The 20998-nt window shown below is 36.0% G+C and overlaps 1 protein-coding gene across 1 annotated transcript in view; it reads left to right on the forward strand.

Moving 5' to 3' along the window:
* SPAG16 (sperm associated antigen 16) overlaps positions 1-20998 on the forward strand; it is a 410239-nt gene that overhangs the window by 49695 nt on the left and 339546 nt on the right. The window contains exon 10 of the mRNA XM_075153736.1: positions 13767-13897. Within this exon, the coding sequence (XP_075009837.1) occupies positions 13767-13897 (131 nt within the window). The remainder of the gene's footprint in view (positions 1-13766; positions 13898-20998) is intronic.

Below are 20998 nucleotides of genomic sequence, written 5' to 3' on the forward strand. Positions count from 1 at the left end.
ACTGTGTTAGAAGTTTAAAATTTGTTGCTTAGTACTTCTGATAGAAGTAGATGCGAGCTAAACTCTTAAAACTGTTTAAAAGCACCTAGTTTAATTAAAAATCATTAAGGCAAGTTTAGGCCAAAAGTTTCTCTCCTGAAGATGATTTATGGATGTGATAGCTGCTTGTTAATGCTATACCTCAAGTAAACAGCTTGCTTACCTTGTTTGCTTATGAGGCTAGCCCATTGGCAGTCACAGTCCATAGCCACCATTCAGGCCACAGGGAGCTTGCACCTTTTAGGCTGCACTGACATAGCCAAAATCTTCCTTAGCACTTGCTTCAGCCCAATGCATAGCCCAAGTTTCTTGTGGTGTAAAAGGGAGATGAATGCTGTCAGCTGCTGAGAGAGAAGGGCTAGGGATGATAGCGGTGGTGTTCAGGGTTGGGCAGCAACGTTACGTCCCCCAGCCAGCCTCCGAGGTAGCAGCAGCAGCAGCCTGGCATCTTATGCTGACTGGTGACAGATGCATGAGGGGAGTAGTTTACATGTGTGAATAAGCTCATTCTTAAACTGACTTCACATAATGCAATGAACTATCAAAAAACCCCATTTATTTGACAAATATATAAGTGGCTCTGGGAAAAAAGGAAAGATGTTTCTGCTGAGATAGGAGTACTGGAGGGGTGAAGTCCTTATCTGTATTGGATTACCTTTACGTACTCTACTCCATGGCTATGAAACTGCATTAGGGCATTTTGGCACCATCACTGTGGCAAGCTTCCTCACTTTCCCAGTGGAGGCCATGGGGTCTCTTAAACAGTGTCAGCAAGGAGGCAGGTATGCAATGATGGTCCTGCCTGCAGCTCAGAAACACAAAGATGCATGAGGTAAGGTTGTGCTGTATGAAGCGTGTGCCAGGCTGCAGGCTAGGAAGTAGGCAGTGCAGGCTAGGAGAGGCTCTGAGCTCCTCAGGTTGCCGAGCTGACCAGAGCTTCCCACGTGGCCTGGTGCTGACACCAGACTCTGTAACTGGGGACGAAGCAGCCCATATAGCTTACAACTTGACCTGTTTCCAGGGAAGGTGAAGGACGTGCTTTGTCTTGGTGATGACGTGAATACATTTTGTTTTCACAGCACAACTACTCTGTGCTAGAATGACATGCAAAAAAGTATTTTTCAAATACAGAGATTGGATGAAACAAATTTTATTGAGCATGTCAGAAAGTTGTTTTCATTAAGTTATGTTTTCTTTTTCACTTTGATAACAGGTTAGCAATACAACTATTTTATGGTAACTTATTGCATAATGTGTACTGAATTTGAGAGTCTCTTTATTCACATTTGTTAAATATATTTGTTCTTTTAACACTACGTTGCCAAACAGTGGGCAGCAAGTGAGCTGTTACTAGCTTCTAAACCTAGGATCTTTAAATCAGTTTGGGTACTGCAATGGGAAGAATCGTACATGAAGCATGGGTTTGATGTAGGTTGTGATTTAATAAAAATGATACCATGGTATCTATGATATTGTACCATACATCAATATATATGATCTAGGGGACTTCTTATACATTTAGATCTGAACATGCGACGTTTAATAACTAATTTCTTGATTTATATGGCTGTTCCAAGAAGCAAACTGAAATTAAACTACTTGTTTGAAAAAAGCATCTAAATTTGTTAATTGACTCTACTATAGGATACTTCTGTAGTAGAGAAAATTCATATTAATCACTATGAACAGTTTTTTAAATACATATTAAAAAAAGACAATACTGCAACATATTTGGGAGTATGTCAGAAAACTGAAGTAACTTGATGTCTATCATATAATCAGCATTACCTCCTTAACATGCCTAATTGAATTGGATGGCATATGCAGCATGTGCTGCTGTAATTTAAAATATTGCTGAAGTTTAATTACACCGTAATCAAAATTTAAATCTGCAAAATAAAATTATAATTGGTAGAAGTGTCTGTATTTTATTGCACCATTGTTTATTTTAACATTGATCATAAATATAGTAGCTTTTTCAAGCTTAAGCCTTTTAAAGGAAGGGATAGGGAACATCTTTGGGAATAGCACATGGTTATCTGTGACTTAAAAAACTGCTGTGAAAATCCAGGCAACCAAATGCATGCCTTGTATCATAATAATTTATTGCAGCATTTTCATTAATGTTATTTTACTTCTCCTTGGCAAATGATCAAGCTGAGTTTTGTAACTGTTTTCGCTTGTTTATGTAAGATTAAGTTATATATGTAGTTGTGCTGTGCATCCATACTGCATGAACATAGATATTGTTTTGTGCTTTGTAAAAGGTTGATTATCTGTATGATAGATAATACTATTTAGAAAAACAAACAGGAGTATATTCTGTTGTTATGGTGTGGTGATGCTATGACAACAAGAATCAGGTCAACGCGTTCAGAATTGCTACCAGTAAAATAGTACTGAATTTATTCGTTCATGTGTGATAATTTTGCATTCATAATTCCTGTTAATGGTAATCAGAAGTAGATATTTAAAATCCAGGCATATCACTACCAGTATCTTAGAGTTGTAATATTGAATTGCATAATTCTAAATTAAGAAATTAATTTTAATTGCATGTATTAAGTTAAATTCCCACCATCAAGGAGTAGTAAATTAAAATTTGAATGATCATTATATCATTTTATTGAGACTGTAGCTGAACTTAGAATTACTAGTACATTCACATACTAGAATAACTTCACTGTGACTCCTCACTCGCCTTATTGACTGAGCAGAGACCATTGGTCATGTTATATCCTGTAACAGACTAGATTAAGTAATCAGAAGGGGCTGAAAGTACATTTGATGAGGTAGCTGGGATAGTAGAAGTGATGGAAGAAGCTGCATGTAGTATTTCTGCACAGCATAGATATCCTTTCTAAGATAGAAAAGGTCTTCAAGGAATAGTTTATTTTGAGAACTGTTCCTTCTCTGGAAAAATAATCTGTTCATCTTTGTAAAGCTTAAATATTTGTTTTCCATTCAGAGCATCTTAAATCTACTAATCGTTCTATGGTCAATCTTGACCAAGCTCAAGGAGCCATTCTGTGGTTCTTGGCTCTTGGTCCTGAGACTCCAAGCTCGCAGTCCTCTAAGCAACCGTGCAACTCATTGGGCTGCAGAGTCACTATACATGCTGGGTTTCTTGTACATTCATATGAATCTGTGATCTTCATGAATGTTGTGGCCGTCTGTGACTTCCTTAGATCAGTTTCTAAAGCAAAATATTCTGAAACACCCATGGATGCCTGTTGTGCCAGTGGAGTCCCTAACCTGTTTCTGTGCTAGACTTTGGTTTTAAATACTTAAGGGAATGTTTTCGTTTGTCTTTAGTGCCCAAATTATGTTACAGTCCCCAGATTTGAGTGGCGTGTTTATCCTTAACAGCATCATCCAATCCACAATCATGTTGCCTTAAACTGAGAAATGTGATTTATTGAGGTGTTTGCTAAGAAGTTTTTAAGTTTTAGCAGAAGCTAAAATGTTAGTTGTTTTATTTCTGTAGGGTTGGGCAATATGTTTTGCATGGAGTAATTTTTTTCCTTTTATACCATTACTTTCTGAAATAGTGACAATAAGTTAAGCTGTCGTGCTAAAAACTGGAAGAAAGTGATTACATTTCAGTGATGGATCTTTTTATAATTGTTAGCTTCCTCTTATTCTTCAAATCTCTGATTATTAATCATTGAGAAATATAGTTTTAATAGCCACAATAAAAGAAACAAAACACTGGTGAAGTGCAGCAGCTTTTGATCTTCAAGTTTATCCTTATAGTAGAAAACAATTTCTATAAACTTATTGATAAGTGCTAATAAGAGCTCTAGTCAAAAAGGTATCAAGTGTCTGTGGTATAGTTATACATTTATAGGAGTACTGCTTTCTAGTTTCTTTATTGCATAGGCGACGGCTGTAGGAAGACTTGATTTGGCAGACCCTCAAAACTGACATTGTTGGGAGCAGTTTCAAGTTCAAATTTACTGTTAGCACCAGTTTGCAAACTGTCTGAAGAGCTGCATGAATACTGTAGCCCTGAACACGAAGACAGAACAGTTTTACCATTGCTTTTTTAATTAATCTGGCTTTTACTACCTATTACATATTATCTCTGTGTTTATTTTATATTTAAAAAAAAAAAAGGGAAAAAATGTCAGGGTTATAAACTGAATAAGGAGGATTTATGTGGCCACAACCTTTGTAGGTGATTTTTATGGCTTTTATTAGCAAGCCAAGTAAGATGTAGCATGCAATAAAAGTTTTACTATGCATTCCTGCTATTGCTTTCAACTTCCTTTCCTTACATTTCAGATGTTTGTAAAATAATTGTGGTCATGATTAAAATAGTAAAATAAAGTGCAAATATGTTGTAGTACAGGTACTATAGACACTGGAACATTTTGAAATTGAGTTGTTTCGGTATTAAGAATCATACAACATTGGCCCCTGAATATTTTGCTGATGGCATTCTGTTCAGTGGATACACTAAATATCTTTATTTTTTTCATAGCCTGCTAGAAAAGGATACTTTATTCCTTCAATTACAGAGAACATGAAAAAGAAGATAAAATAATGCTCAGCTACTATATTTATATTAATTTTCTGTCACTCTTGCAGCAAAGCATGTAATACTAATTCAGTAGTTTCCTGCTTAGTGTTTGGTTCCTTTTGAAGCCACCTATCTCCATTGCACCATAGCTAAGCTACTCAGAGAACAGAGTGGGGCATCAGGATTTTCATCATGGGAGAGAAGGAAACAGGAACAGCTTTGAATCTCTCATAAAAACTTATTTTGAACCTTAAAATAAATTTAAGTAGTGTCTTATGTCATCTTAATAGTGGTCATCGTTCACATCTTTCCCCAGGAATTGTCTGACGCTTGCAAAAACTAAAAGTTGAGGAAAAGTAAAATAGGGTTTGGAAATCTCATACTATAGTTTGCTTTTTAAAATGTTTTAGCTTATTTAAAGCATTTAGCGTACTTTATTTTTGATAGTCTGATGATGAAGATTCATTCATTGTGAGTGATTACAGCCAAGACTATTTTCATTCTTATTTATATATTTGTATTTTAAAAATCTCTTTTGTTTACTTCCACTATTTGAATGTATGGGTTCTTAGTAATCCTTAGATTGTTTTGAGAGCTGTGATAGTTCGGACAAAAACTGAGATACAGTGTAAAACTAAAGTCCTATTGTGAAAAATATATATTTAATATGGAGTTTGAGTAGGACTACAGATTTCCTTGGGACTGTTTTGATAAGATCTAAAATATGGAAATTTTAATATATTGAAATTTGTTTAATCTAAAAGCAAAGAAAAAAATACAAAATATATCCTCCATAATATAAGCATATCGAATTTTTTGGGAACGTTAAGCGAACAATTATTAACATAAATTTTTTCCCCTCTCTCTTTAGCTTTGAGTAAAAAGATAATTTCAATGGTATATAAGTGTAGCTGTCAGTGATCAGTGCAGTACTTTTCCAAGTAAAGAAAAGCAGAGATAATCCTGATTTTTGGGTGAGAATTGAGAATAGAATATTTCCTTGAAAATATTTAGTGATACAAGTCAGGATATCTTGCTGAATCTTGGACATGTACAGTAGCTATGCCCTAAGAAGAATGTAATTTTCATGACTTTGTTCTCATTTCTGAACAAAATATCTAGTATTTGCAGTTTAAACTGAATGTATGGGTACACCAGGACACGTGACTATGGTTGTGCCCCTTGTGCATGTCTTGACTGCAGTCTTAGAATGAGCGTGATAATTTTCAGATCGGAACTATTACTGCTGATAGTTGTCAATTTTTGAAATAAAAAAGTTTGCTCCTCCTCCCTCACCAAAGGACTTTGAATCACCAAATTACTGTCCGATGATCTTTGCCTCAGTTAAGCTTGCATGTTTTTCTTAGAAATAAAGTAACAAGGCTTGATCTTGCTCACAATTGCATAGTAAATCTAGTTCTTTTCGACTTTGATTTTTAACATCTGAGTAAAGAGAAACTTGGAACTATGTGTAATGATGATATAGATGAGGCCGAGCTGTGATTTAGATAAACTGATTTGGATGTTTTCTGTTTTGTATTAAACTATACTACATTTTTCTCAGCTGTGGGATGATTTAGATCAGTTCCACTTATCTATTCATTGCCTTCTGTATGTTTTGACAAATGAGTCTCTTGTGTCTTCCTCAAGGAAAACGAAAGCTGTAGACTTGCTCTGAAGAGCCCTGCTATCAGAAGTGAAAAGGCAGTTTTACTGTAAAAATTCAGGACAGGAAAGAAAAGAAAGATTTCTAAGAGCTTTAAGGGTAAATTGTTTTAATTGCATAATGATTTCTATCAGACAACATTTGTCTCTTGTTAGGGAGAATTAAGTAATGGTTTGAGACTCTGAAGATATGAGTTTGGTTTACAAGATCTTGTAGAGAATTTCAGCTTGATCTGGGGTAAATCACTAAATCCTCATATGGTTCAGGCTCTTAACTTTTAAAAAAAAAAAAGCAAGCTATTCCTCTTGTCTTGTGGTTGTTTTTTGTGTATGAACCTGTGAAGTCTTAGGGCAGGGGATGCTTTTATGAGTTCATGCAATCCTGATTTCTATAGCACTCTCTAGGTAAATCATAAGAATCAATAGTAGATCTTTTTATTACTTGGGAGTCTAGATGGGTTTGCATTGTTACCTTTGCCAAGGCTCTAGCATTGGGGTGTCTTCCCTGTGCCTGTAGAACAAATGGAGATAATGATGCTTACTCCCTTCTGCTAATATTTTTGAGAGCTATGGAAACACTACATGTGAATGGACTAAGAGTCATGTCTAACTTTTTATGAGTGGCTGACAGTCTGTTACACCTGTAACTTTAGATAACAATGATAGTGTAGTTTCTAAATGACAGTTTGGGCGGATACAATGCACCATTTGCTTTTACCATTGTCAGTGACTGAGGACATGCATTCAGAATGGTTATGGTTCACAGAGATTCTTTCTAGAACACTGTTTTGAATGTAATGTTCCTTGCCTTTGATGATAAAGTAATAGGATGTTTAATTTCACAGGCAGGAAATGCATTATTTTCTCTTTTATACTGATGTAAGAAAAAACCTTAATAGCTTTTCATGTTTGTCATAGTACAAATGTCTAGTACATTGCAGATACAAGAGTGAATAAAACCATAATATATTGCTTTGGCTCCTTAGCACTCAGTACATGCATTTCTTGGATTTTGGCATGCACATTACCGTTGCTGATGCTGAAGTAGCGTCAGGCTTTGCAATCAATGTTTGTAATAAATATGTTTCACAAAGCCTTGTTATGCAAGATCTTGACTTCTGTAATGGATTCTCTGTTACCCTTGAGATTTAACAATTGAAAATATTAGAATAAGGATTAAATAATGACACTTCATTGCCAGAATTTTTTTGGGGGAAGGGAGCATCTTCATATTAGCATTTTTACTGAAGGAAGTTTTTAGGATAAAGATACCATATTTATTTCACAGTGACAAATAGTTGTATCTGGGGAAAAAAAAATCTATATTGACCTATTTCATAGGTAGCTTGTTTGTGTTCCTTTTGAAGAGCTCGGAAGCTACATGCCTCACATAAATTGAAGTTCTGATGAAAATTTGATAAATCAATACAGTAATGTATTTTGGAAATGCTGTGAGAGAACACCTTAAGCTGCTATTGCTTCTAAACTCCTTGGTAGCTTTCTCAGGCAGGAAATCAACTCAGCCACAGATTTGATGTGTTTAAACTGTGGCTTCCACCTGGTGTGTACTCTGGGGAGCCACTGAAATCAACATTTCACCTGGCCGTGACAAGTGATGCCACTGTTCGTGCCATTCAGACCCTGAAGTATGAACCATAGGTATGAATTATCTGAACAACTGAGGCTGAATCTCATGTTCTAGTAAAACAAAGGATTACCATAGCAAAGGAGGTAAAAACTACAATTTCAGAAATACTTCAGAAATTCAGTAAGGAATGATAGAAATACTAATATTTTTATATTATCCTCTTCTTTTTACTATATTTGTGAATTTTACACCAATAGTTTACAGCAGTATCTCCTGAAGTAGTATCTGGGGTTTTTTTTACTGAAAAATGCAAGACTTTCAGTCACTTCTATTCAGAGTGCTTAGGCTTTCCTAGAATTGTTTCACTCTGAAATGAGTAAGTCTGGTTACATTTAGTAATTCTTTTTGTTCCAGAAAGTGAATGAGACACAGTTTACAAAAAAGCATATTGATTGTATGCTTTTTTAATGCTATAATTCTAGTTGTTCAAATTTGTAATTCTTGAAAGGTAAAATTTTCTATGACAAGGAGCACATAAAGCTTCTAAGATTTGCATGAAGGCAGTGGCATATACTGGGATTATACTCACTTTTAGCTAACCTCTCTGCTCTTTAGGCTATGTGTAATAAATTGTGCAGACTCACTTTAATTACTCCCAAATTTGGAAAACTTATGGATTTTTCTTGAAACTGGCTTCAGAGATCGGCAGGAATATTATGGCTGAAACACAATCAGAACTTGACATGTATTTCCATAAAAATGTGTAACTTTAGCCACAACATATTACGATTCCTTCCTTAACGATGCAAGATTAAAGTAATCTTTAATCTTTACTTATTTGTACTTTACATATTTATTTCCGAATTCTGAATGTTTCTGATTGTTTAGTGTTTTTCCCCACATAGTTAACCTTTCTCTCCAAAACTGTTCTTATCTGTGAGATAGAAGAATTTTTAATTCTGTTAACAATTATCTTCCAGATGTTTCAAATGGAATTTTAAAAATTTAGGTGTTCATTTGAGGTTGATTTTCTTTCTAGGCTCCTCTTTGCTTCTTAGTACACCCCTAGGTACACGTAAGTAAGTAGAAATACAGAAAACTGTATTTAAACAGATGGCTAATCTATGTGAAATGGCTAGTTTAAGACGTAGATGTTTAGTTAGCACCTTAGTACAAGATGGAGGTATCTTGCTAATACCCGAGTTAAGACAACAAAGGATGATTTTGATCATCTGCTCTCCATGATTCCCACATTTGTCTTCCTCTCCAGTCAGAGAAGAAAGATAAGACTGATGTCCTATGTCAGTCACCATTGTAAGTCCCTACCATTCCATGGAAATTGAGTCCAGTGTTCTGGGAATGTGATTTTGAGCATCATTAAAGCAATTTGAAGCTAAAGTTTCGCATATCTATAAAAACTTACAAAATAATTGCATAAGATAGTAATATTGAAGTTTTTCTGCAAACAGAAGTCTGTATGTAGCTTTTTAGCTTCAAAGAGGAAACATAAATATGGTTTAGATGGAGTAAAACTTAGCAGTGAAAATCTACAGCTTCCTTCAAATCCAGTCTTACTCTTTTTATAATCAAGTACAAAAAAATAAATAAATGAAAAACTAGATTTTGGAGTGGTTTTGTTAGGCTATGTATGTGATTAAAGCCACAGTCCACCGAAAATTATCTTCTAGGTCTTGGGTCTGTAATAGATGCACTTGCACTGATCATTAAGTTGTTATCTTAATTATTTTCATAATCATTTAAAAAAATTGACTCAGGTTAATAGCATCCTTTTAGAACATGTGGTGTAGAGAGCTTCTGAAATGGGAGACAAAACGATATTGTTCTGACAGTCTGTAGTTCTGCAATTTGTTGTATGCTTATTCCTACAAATTAACAGAATGACTACCATCAAGTTAAGTGCAAACAAATTCTAAAAAAAAAGTTAGTGGTTATCCCTGCTGTGTGTGTACATTTTTAGATTAAAATACATTGATTTTATTCCATTCTTAATCTTAGTGGTTGATGGGCATTTTAAAGCATACGGTGATTTCAGTCTTTCCTTTAAAGCTTCTCACAGCAGGATGTCCTGAAAATGTTGCAAACATGAACGATCAGCTAAGTCTTCAGAAAACTGTATAGTCTTTGTAAGTGGTTTTGTAATGACTGGTGTAGTCCTTAAAATACATTGTGCGCAGTTACCCTCCTTAGATTCTTTAATGGCAATCTATTTTTAATAAAGCCATCTAGCTTGGTTAATTAGAGTTAGTAATAAATCTCCTAGTCTGCTAACTAAACCTAGAAAATATCTTAGACCACACTGATTGAAAATGAGGCTGCAAGATTAACTATATGTATATATGTATTTTGGCTTTTTATCAGCATTATACTTGCAAGAAAAGTCTTTTGAAGGATACGGAAGATCTGCCTCTTGATGCAAGTCACAGAGCTCACCTTCATGGAAAATAGTGGTAGAAAAAAAAGCCCATGCCAGTAATCTTACAGAGGGAGGCTGATACGAACCTTCATTCCCAGTTCTGGTCCTGTGTTTTATGTCAGTATTATGCTATTTATCTTATCCATTTTTTTCCTTGAGGCTTCTTGCAACCAGTGAAGCTTCTTTCTCTGCAGTTCAGCCCCATGTTTTGGTACAGCTTCTCTTCACTGCCTGGTGTACCTGGAAGCTTTCTTGTCCTTGTCCTCAGCTTCTGAAGTCTCAGGTTAAAGTAGATCATTGTTAATACCACCTAAACTGGTACCTTCTACCACATTGTACTAAGGAAATGGAATTCACTCTTGGAACTTACAGCAGAGTTTTTCAGCTTTTCTAAGAATATTGCTGTAGCAGACTGTAAAGCTAGCACGCTCACAGGTGTTCTCAACTTAGTACTACTTGATCCTACTTGTATAATCCCCTTTTTGGGACATGTCAGCTGTGCATGGGTGAGATGAAGTGGACTGTATAGTTGTGACTTCAGACTATCATCTGCCTCTGATCGGACTGTACAGTGACCTGCAATAGGTCAGAGAATTACTCTGTGTCCGATACTAGAAATACGTGCATTTCATTCTGTCAGTTTAGCTCTATCACCCAGTTCCATAGTAGCAGGTTTTTCTTTTGATCTGGAGAATTCATTCATTATTTTAAAATACATGGTTAACCATTAATAACTTGATGCTTAAATGTAGTTAATACCCTCACATGCAGATACTGACAAAAAAGAAAAACTCTCCAACTATATTGTGTATCAAGAAGCAATATCAAGCCTCTTCAATGGAGCTGATCTTTTTGAAGTTGTGAGTTTTTGATACCATTGTATGCAGTTTACCTGCCTAAAAACCTGGACAGTTACTTTGAGCTGATTGTAAATGGCAAGTGCAGATGATGTCCAAATAGCTGTTTGAAAGTACTCTGAAGTCTTTTTCTTTGACTTGAATGTCAGTATGAAGGGCTGTTCTCTTAAATTCAGGGCCAGTTTCTTTATTCTTTGCTGAATAGTTTCCTAGTTCCCTATTTGGGAAAGCTGATGTTATCTGTTTCCTTCTATCCAGTATCCTTCTCATGCTGCAATCCTTTCTGCCCCTTACCCGGCAAAGCCAATCTTGGCTCCAGGAAATCTGCATTCTTTTTGGTGAAGAGCCTGAAAACTCAAGTCTGCTCATGTCTGACTCGAGGTCAGTTTGAGAAAGCTTATTCTGGAAACCTCAGCCCCCTGTATCTGATAGCATGCATGCTGAATATCAAGTCTACGCTAATGTTCTTGATTAATAGCAAGAACATCTCTGCTGTGTCTAGGGGATCAGATTTTCTGCTCCTAAGCTGGTACAGTCCAGCAATAGTTCTGTGGTTCTTATCCCTCTAGGGCTGCTGGAGCTGAAGAAAACCTGAGCTGTTAGCGCAGTTATCTTATTATTCTATTGGTGTTCAGTATTTTTGTGTTCTCCTGTCTGCTCAGTATGTATATCTGAAGGATTTGGACCTTTTTGGGAATCCAGTTCTGCAGTGGATCTTAAGCATGTTCTCCATGAATCTTTGCTGATCAGTCCACTTCAATCAACATCTTTTTTTGCCTTCTGTTATCTGATGATGAGGATGTTTTTGTTGATGATTGTCACTTCTATCAAATGAGAGAAGTCTGTGTAGCATTCTCTTAAGAGGTCCTATTCCACATAGATAACTTTATCTTCAGAGTTCATTCTGAATTCATGTTGTAATGTATAATTGGTTTCGTCTGAATTACAAAATTAGCTTTCCTGTTTGTTCTTCAAGCCACAGACTTCCAGGACTGAGACCTCCTGAACGTTAGGTTTGTCTTTGTCCTTTTATGATGAGTGAATAAGAGCCTTGAAGAAAGGACTTTGCTTCAGGTCCTTAACTGAATTTTAGGGAGGCAGATACTGTCTCCCGGGGTGGCTGCTTTGGAGAGGCTGTTAAAAAGCTGTAAATCTGGAACCGCCTGCTGGTGTAGTCAATGCTGCTGAACAGCACCAGCAGCTGACTTGGAAAATGTCTCCTCTGAACTGCAGCCTGGAGTTCTACCTCCCTCTTCAACAAGTGTTACTGTGTTGGTGAATTTTATTGGGGATTATGTGGCATGTGTGAAGCTGGTCCTTCAGTCTTTATTCAAATAGAGAAAAGGGTTGTCTTGTGCAAGTAACGGTGATCTTTGGGAAGTACTAGCTGGAGTTAATCACAGTCTAGATCTATACATATATTTGAAGTCAAAGGAGAAAAAAGGTTATTTACCTGTAGCTGCACTCCTTTGCATTGTATTGTTTATATGTGCATATGTAGCCCTCCTCTCTTTGTGTTTGTATGGTTTTTTCCATTTATAATTATAGTGGAAACTTTTATTTAGCTGGTAAATCAGTAATTAACCACAGGCCATGCTGCGCTGAGCTTGGTAGTAGGACTAAACTTTATTCTTTTCATCTCCAGTATGGGAGGTATGCCTAAGAAAAATAAATACAAGGAAATTAAATGTAAATGGAGTGATTTGGGCACTGAGAATAGTTCTTCCGTTCCAAATTAAGGAGCTTTCCAGCTGCCAGTTGATGAAGTTGAAAGGTTTCTAGAAGTTAAGTTCTTTCAATCATGAGATGGTCCAGTGCAGGGGGTAGATCACTGCATCTTAAATTGGTAGTTTTAAACTTACTGTTAAACAATTTTAAAACATTTTTTTCTGTTTAAGGAAAAATCATTCATTTACCTGAATTCTGACTGTCTTCGACAAAATACTTACTAAAACCAGAGATTGTCCTGAATTTAATATAGGGGATTTTATACTAACAATTTAACAGTTTTCTGTTTTAAACATCGTATCTTCTGCTAGTGGCAGGTACATAAATGACATTAACAATAAAAGTGTCAGGCCAAGTTTTTGTCACTTACCCCCACATCGTTACACAAACTTTGTTATGAGTATAAATGACAGCAAAATTTTATTTGCCATTTTTTACTATATCTTTCCGTATCCACAGTGTTGAGTTGCTTCTTTCCCATTGCTGTTATGTTGAACTACATAAGCGGGGTTTTTTCTGTTTTGGGGGAAGAAGGGGTTTTGCTGGTATAAACGGTGAATTTATATTTGGTTGCAGATAATGATTAGTACTGATGGTTGATCTCTTTCTAGAGCAATGCTATATTGATATAACAGGACAAACTATTAAATCTCATAGTATTCAGTTGTTCACTACAGACCCCAGTCTTCCAGTCATGCCTGCACTCAGCTTTAGCAATATGTATCAAAATTAACTCAGCTTTAACAATATGTATCAAAATTAATAAGATCAGGACAACAGTGATTTTAAAAAGTGATGAAAATTGAACAGAGGAGAAAAATAGAGTGGAAAAATAAGACAAAATTGTCTTTTCAAAATAGTAACATAATAAGTAGTACATTGTATGAACTTACATGGCATTTCTGAGAATTAATAATTTCTTTTTTCCAGGATTCGGAGTTCCCTGTTGATACTCAAGTGAATCCATACCTTGTGCGTGCCAAAGAATATACTCAACCCCTGAAATCTGGAGAGTATAAACTGAGCAACATTTTAAAAGTGCACGACTTAGCAGTGAGCTGGTAGGAACCATTAACAGTACATTAATTTTATTGTTACATACATGTTGAGTTTTATTTTTCAACAGGTCATTGAAAAGTATTTGCTTTAAGTAAATTTCTGAAAAACTACTGGCAGCAGTCAGGGGGACATTCTCTCTGACGAATATGAAAGTGGAAAAAATGATCATGAAACTTAATGGGAGCGTAAATACAGTAAAACACCTCGGCAGAACTGTTTACCGTTTGAGATTCATCTTTTATGTAAGAATGGTGGGATTTGGTTAGTAGATATAAAAATGGGAACCAGAGATGACTATAAACTCAGGTTCCAGGAAACTGAATTATAATGCTGAATATTTTTGCAATTTGTATTTGATTGCAGTTTATTCCCTTGGGTCAAAAATCAGAAGAGTTTAAATTTAGATTAGCTTGAGCATGCAAATAACCTGTAAGCAATGACATTTCAGGGCTTGCTAGCTGCAGCTGAGGAAGAATAAACATAAAAATACTTTAAAAAAAAGAAGTTAGAGCTAGTAGCAAAGTTCAGACAATCCTGACACATTGTCTAGGTATGAATGTATTTTTAAATTAATTTTAAAAAAAATCAATTCTTCTGTCATGCAGATAAAGTTTATGTAGCTTGATGCTGTTCTTACTGCACTCAGACTGCTAGTAGATTACTTCTGAATGTAGCTCCCTAAAGAAAAACTGTATTCCTTAATTTTAGAAGCTTAATTTCTTGTTGCATTCAAGAAACATAATCCAGTGTAGTTATGTTTTAAAAGTCCAAAAACTTGGGCAATGTAATTCTCATGCAGATTAAGAGTTTGACAATTGACTGACTTTTTTTAAAAAAGAAAAAAATCAGTGTTGTGAAGAAATGGAATAGTACACCATATAAACAATAGACAAAATCAGAGCCAAGTAAAGCAGTGGCACAAATTGGAACATGCTGATGTGGGTGTAAGGTAAATCTTGTCTGTGAAAATGGAAACAATATTTACACATTTAATAATTGCAATGCAAAGGTCACAGATACTTTCTTTAGGTGGCTGCCCATATTTTGTAATAAATATCCACCGTACTGCTTTGAGTTTTGGCCTAGCTGAGCGGGCTTCTGCTTAGTTTCTCAGGTGCTCAATTCTGGTTTTCTGTCTAGCAAATCCCTAACCTATATTTGTAAGGTAATATTTTGAGTAACTTTCTCCTGTACTGTATAGTCATTTTGGTCCAATCAGGAAAGAAGGCTTGCAACTGGTGTCTCTGTGCTGCTACTCTAAGGAGGCTGTAGTAAATACACCCAAAATATTAGTGGGTTATTGGGCTTATCTGAAGAACACTAGGTGCAAGAATGGTGTGTGTGGTTAAAAAAAAAAAAAAATCAGTCAGGAGGAGGAGGAAGACACTTTCACACTTGGCAAGATTTTCAGTGGATCGGGTGGAATAATGATCAAAATGTAACCTTTACAGGCTACATCATCACAAGATTTACATAGATGACAGGCTACAGAGGGGCAAGTCTAAAGTACTCATCTCCATGTTAACGTTCGCCTTGTTAAAAGTTTGCCTTTTCCTGTAGTAGGAAGCCAGGTTTGAGTTGTAAATTACTTTTGAATGTTGTTGCAAACTACTTGTGAATGTTAAAATATATAATATGTAATTAAAAATAGTAAAAGTTCATAGGCTAGTCAAGAAAGGACACCTCTACCTAAATTTTTCAGTTATCTTATACTTGAACAATAACAGATAAATATCATACGTGTTCACGTAAAACTATTCCTTGTATTCCTTATCTATCTTCAATTATATTTTTATATATTACTGAAAGTGTTATTGTAGATCCTTATATCTAGTGCTTCTAGTTATTGCTAGAGATACTCTTACGTACTGGGGAATTCTAAGTATTTTCTGCAGTGAGTAACTGGATATCACACCTTAAGGATACCATGCCATTTGAGAAAGCAATTTCCTGGAATAAAAATAAATTGGATATCTTTAAACTTACTTGGAAATACTTTAGAACTTGCTTGGAGAAACAGCAACTAAACTGGAAAAAAAAAACCCAGTGAGGATGTGTATTTAATTTCATATACTTGGCAATATGACGTTGAACTTCATATAAAGGTAATGCGTTAAAGAAAGTGAGAGTCTAGGATAGTGCTCTAAAATTAACTGAAATGCTTACTTTAAAAATGTAAAAATATAAAAGCATGTAAAAAAAGAATTTTAAAGTGCTCTGGAAAAAATGTAAACAATGTAACTGAACTTTTTATTTGCTTAAAAATCTCTGTGTACATGGTGGATCATAGTTTCTACATGTTTAACCATGTCTGAGAAAAGCATTTAAAATTTATAGTAATTTCAATTAAGAAAGATTCCCCCCCCCCAGCTGAATACCACTACTTAAAATCAATCTTTTAAAGTGATTGAAAAGAAATTTTTTGTTTCTCTTGTTAATGCTAAAGGCTATATTGTAGCCTGGTTTGCTAAAGATAGGTCTTTTTTTTGACAGCATGTCCTGCAGTATTTTTTTTAACACCCTGCCCAATTTCAAAGAAATTTGACAGAGGAATAGCAGACTTAGAAGTACTGAGGCTCTATGTGTTTCAAGAAAACAGATGTCTGTGTTGAAGAAAGGATTACTTTTAGTACCCTATTGGCTGCAGGTGGCTAAGAATTCAAAGAGGGGAGAGAAGTTGCGAATACTCTATTTTTTGGGAAGAGCTTCAAATGGAGCTCATACCTTATTAGAAGCTATAGAATCTGATCTCAAGGTACACAGCTAATGCACACAGAGCTTGGGTTATCATTTTTATTTTGACACAGCAGCTATTCAGTCCTGAATCTGGCTTTCCTTGGAAGTCCAAGAGGTTATTAAATGCATAAATCGAGATTTTTCAGAGAAGAATGACTTGGATTAAATTCTCTGTATAGGGAATTAAATAAAAATGGCCCATTTAAAGAAATTCTGAACTTTCACTAACCGTATTTATAGTAATTATGGTTGTCTATTTGATTTTACAAGACGGTGGAAATTGGTATCCACTAGATGAGAATTAATTCTTTCTTGTAGTTCATAAGATAGATGGAAAACCTTCTATTGACTTAGGAGACCAAATCTGCTTTTTTATGATTTAGGTTTTTCTCACCAGAACCAGTGTATCAAAAAGAGAGAACAAAATCTGGTTTGTGTATGCATATTACTAGTTTCCTTTACATTTCCTAGAAATTGGAGCACCGGCAAATCCAAATTCACAGTTTTTACATGCCTTAAAGCTGATGTAGATTAGTTCTTTAGTCCTTCATCAGTATTCATTGAAACTCGTATTTGCGGAGGGGGGAAAAAAATCCCTCGGGAAACCATGTTTGTTTTCTGCTAAGCTGAATGTTTCCCACTTTTCAAATCATCACAAAGGCATTCCTCTTCTGCATTAAGCTCACATTTCTCCAGTGTCCTTTTAAACATCCTGGTAAATCTTACTCTGCCTACAAGAATCACTGTACAATCTATAATGCCTAAATGATCTTCCCAACCTGGCTTGCTTACTGTTCACTTCCTCCTCACCTGCTGTCTGCATCTTTCATGTAGCCCCAAGGGGTTTGCATGGCTTCCCATGGAAGGTACTTCTGCAGTCACCGTATGCAATACTACATCTGTCATGGTTTATATTGTCTTCACTTGGGAAAAGAAAGATGCCCATGCAAACATTATTCAGTGCCTTTTTAATGGTTGTACAGTGCTAGGAAATAGGAAAATGTTGTGTATTATTTTGGAGAGATGCTTATCTAAGATGCAGCTGAAAATTAGTAGTAATGGCATGAGAGTTTGATTAGTACAATACTATATTTAGCATATAATTTAATGTATTTTGTAGATAGAAAATAGTTCTATTTCTCTTGTTTAAATCTCAGATCACAAAATTAGTATTGTGAAAATACTGTCTATTTGCAGTTTAATTATGACCTTTTTTAATACCCCTTAACTCAAACAGAATGACAAGTGAAGGCTCCGTCACCTTGCCTTTTTTGTTAATTTTTTAAGATGTCGTTGCCTTGTCCTCCTCCTTCCCTCCTATGCCTCACACACAGAGGTTACAATTCTCCATTCAAAGCTTATTTGACGTTTATCATGTATAGTAATTGCTGTAAAAATGCCACTTGTGTGGGTAGAATTCATAAAGTATATGGCCTAATATTTTAAAAGGATGCTTTACCTATAAGTATACCTGCATAAATAGAAAATGTATCATATATTATTCTTGTTTACATGTAGTCTGATGTTCCCAAATCCTTTATCCTTGTTCAGTATTTTGTAAAAGAAAAAGATAGAGAATCGCAAATACTCTGCGCAGGCACAGTAAAAAATATGAAGCTGGAGATAATAATAAAGAAAAGCAGATACAAAATGTTTAGTGATTATCTAGGCTTTCCTGATGGGCTCAGTAAAAGATAACTTTTCTATAAGGACTAATTAATCAATATATCTTATTATTCTAGTTTCCCCCATTTTTTATCAGTGGATTCCAGAGAAGATTTTTAAAAACTTATCTCCTTGGGAACCACGCAAATTGACTTGCAGCATAAAATTGTGTAGGTGATTATATGAGACTTATTCACAAGTTGAAATTAAAGTTACAGTCTTGTAGTGCCTTGTACAAAGTTATGGAGGTAAGACTGCACAGAAGTTATTGCAAGAGCCTGTACTCTTTCCTTCTTTAGTTCCCCTCTGCTACTTTTTCTCCTTCTTAACAGATAAATACATACGTACTGGTACACACAGATGCACATACACATGCACACAGAGGAATAGTCTTTGCAGGAAAGGCAATTCTTTGTGAGTGTTGACATGAGGAACTTCTCTTCATATAACTTACAGTCTTAAATTTGCTGTAAAAAGGTGATACTGATTTGCATTGTCTTTTTAGAGTTTCAAGTTTTCCATTTATGTAGTAAGGTGGTGAGGCAGAGAGAATTTGGCAGTAGTGTGAAGAACCATGCATTTTGTTGTGTCGGTCAAACTTTGATATCTGGGCCGTACTCTGTTTTGGTCCCTTTTAGACATACCTTGATATTATACTTTATTGTGATGCCTGTAGAGTTTTGACAACAGTTATCCTGATGGTTTGCTGAGACTGCTGCCTGTCATACTGACGAATGTTGTCTCCGTTTTTCCTGTGTTCTGCCCATTTGTTTCCATCTTTCTGTTGTCTTAGAGATGGTGAAGTAATGTCATTTTGTTCCATATCTGAACGATGCCAAGCAAAATAGGGTCCATCTACCAAGAGGTGATCAGTCATATGAATCGTATTGTGTCCTCGTATAACACAAGCTAGAAAACAGAGGATTCAAAGTCCAAAACTTATGTGGCAAAATTTCCTGTTGCAAAAGAAAAATTTAGGGAGGTAGAAAAATCCCTATTAATTATTTAAACCCTCCTCTTGCCTCCCGAGAGCATTAGAAAAGATTTTTTTTTATTAAACTACATTTTTGCATTAACAGTAAAACTTTTTAATTGTGCTGATTTCTTGCATGAGTAGCCACAGTGAATTGGAGATTTGCATTAGCAACATTAGCTGCTGCTTAATTTTCCTACAAGAATTATACCTGTTTTGAAAGGAATATGACATATAAGGTAGTTACTGCAGAGCCTAACCTCTCATGCTGTAGCTATTTCGATCAGTTTAGCTCCAGCATAGCAGGTTTTGAAGCTTTTTGGAGCATGTCTTCCATGGATTGCTGGGGCAGTATGACACTCCCTGCCTTCCAATTTCTGTGATTCAGAGGGCACCTGTTTTTTTTTCTGTTCACTTTGTTTTGTATCTTACTCATTCACATTTCCATTGTATGCTTCAGACTCAAGTCCATGATATTTTAAAAGGAAATTTGGGGGTTTTTAAAGCGTGGATTTCAAAGCTGTATCTCTGACAGCTAAGATTTAGCTCCGGAATGGAATTTGTTTTCCTTACCTAGCTGCTCTGGAACCCCGAGGTGTGTGTATTTCCCTGGGACTAGCCATCTCAGTATGTGATCTTTAATGTTAGCACTTTCAAAACATTTATACAATTTGGCTGAGACAAAAGAGCACCTTTCTAAAAATACCTTTAGGAGAGAAGGCCCTTGTTCTTAGACATTCCATTAAAACCAATTTATGTCCTTGTAATTCTGTAAGCAAATAATTTATAATATTGAACCTTTCAAAGACTTATTATACAAGCAATTAACTTTTTTATTAGAACTGCAGATATCCATTTTCCGTTATTGTTCTTCAAAAGCCAAAGCTTTAATTGTTTCTTCAACATATATATATATAATAAAAAAACACTGAGGTCAAACATGAAGAAAGTGAGTCTCACCGGTATACAAAAATACTCAGTCCCCTACTATCTAGGTACGACTTTTATTTGCAGACTGTGAGGTGGATTGAAAACTGGCTGAACGGCCAGGTGCAGAGGGTGTTGATCAGTGGCACAAAGTCCAGTTGGTGGCCGCTAACTAGCAGTGTGTCCCAGGGGTGAGTGCTGGATCCAGTCCTGCTTAACCTCTTCATTAATGATCTGGACAATGGGACAGAGTGTACTGTCAGCAAGTTTGCAGATAATACCAAACTGGGAGGAGTGGGTGACACACCAGAGGGTCATGCTGCCATCCAGAGGGATGTCAACAGTCTGGGGAAATGGGCCTACAGGAACTTCATGAAGTTCAACAAGGAGAATTGTAAAGTCCTGCACCTGGGGAGGAACAACCTCATGCTCCAGTATATGCTGGGGACTGTCCAGCTGGAAAGCAACTCGTCAGAAATGGACCTGGGGGCCCTTGTGGCAAAGAAGGTGAATGGCATCTGGGGCTGCATTGGGAGGAGTGTTTCCAGCCAGTTGAGGGAGGTGATCGTTCCCCTCTACTCAGAACTGTTGAGGCCACCCCTGGAGTGCTGGGTCCAGTTCTGGGCTCCGTAGTACAAGAGAGACATACTGTCTGGACATACTAGAGAGTCCAGCAAAGGGCCATGAAGATGGTGAAAGGACTAGAGCACCTCTCCTGTGAGGAAAGACTGAGAGAGCTGGGGCTGTTCAGCCTGGAGAAAAGAAGGTACAGGGATGGATCTTGTCACTCAATGTGTGCAAA

Source organism: Calonectris borealis, chromosome 6 (genome assembly GCF_964195595.1).
Source record: "Calonectris borealis chromosome 6, bCalBor7.hap1.2, whole genome shotgun sequence".
In the NCBI taxonomy this organism is placed as follows: Eukaryota; Metazoa; Chordata; class Aves; order Procellariiformes; family Procellariidae; genus Calonectris; species Calonectris borealis.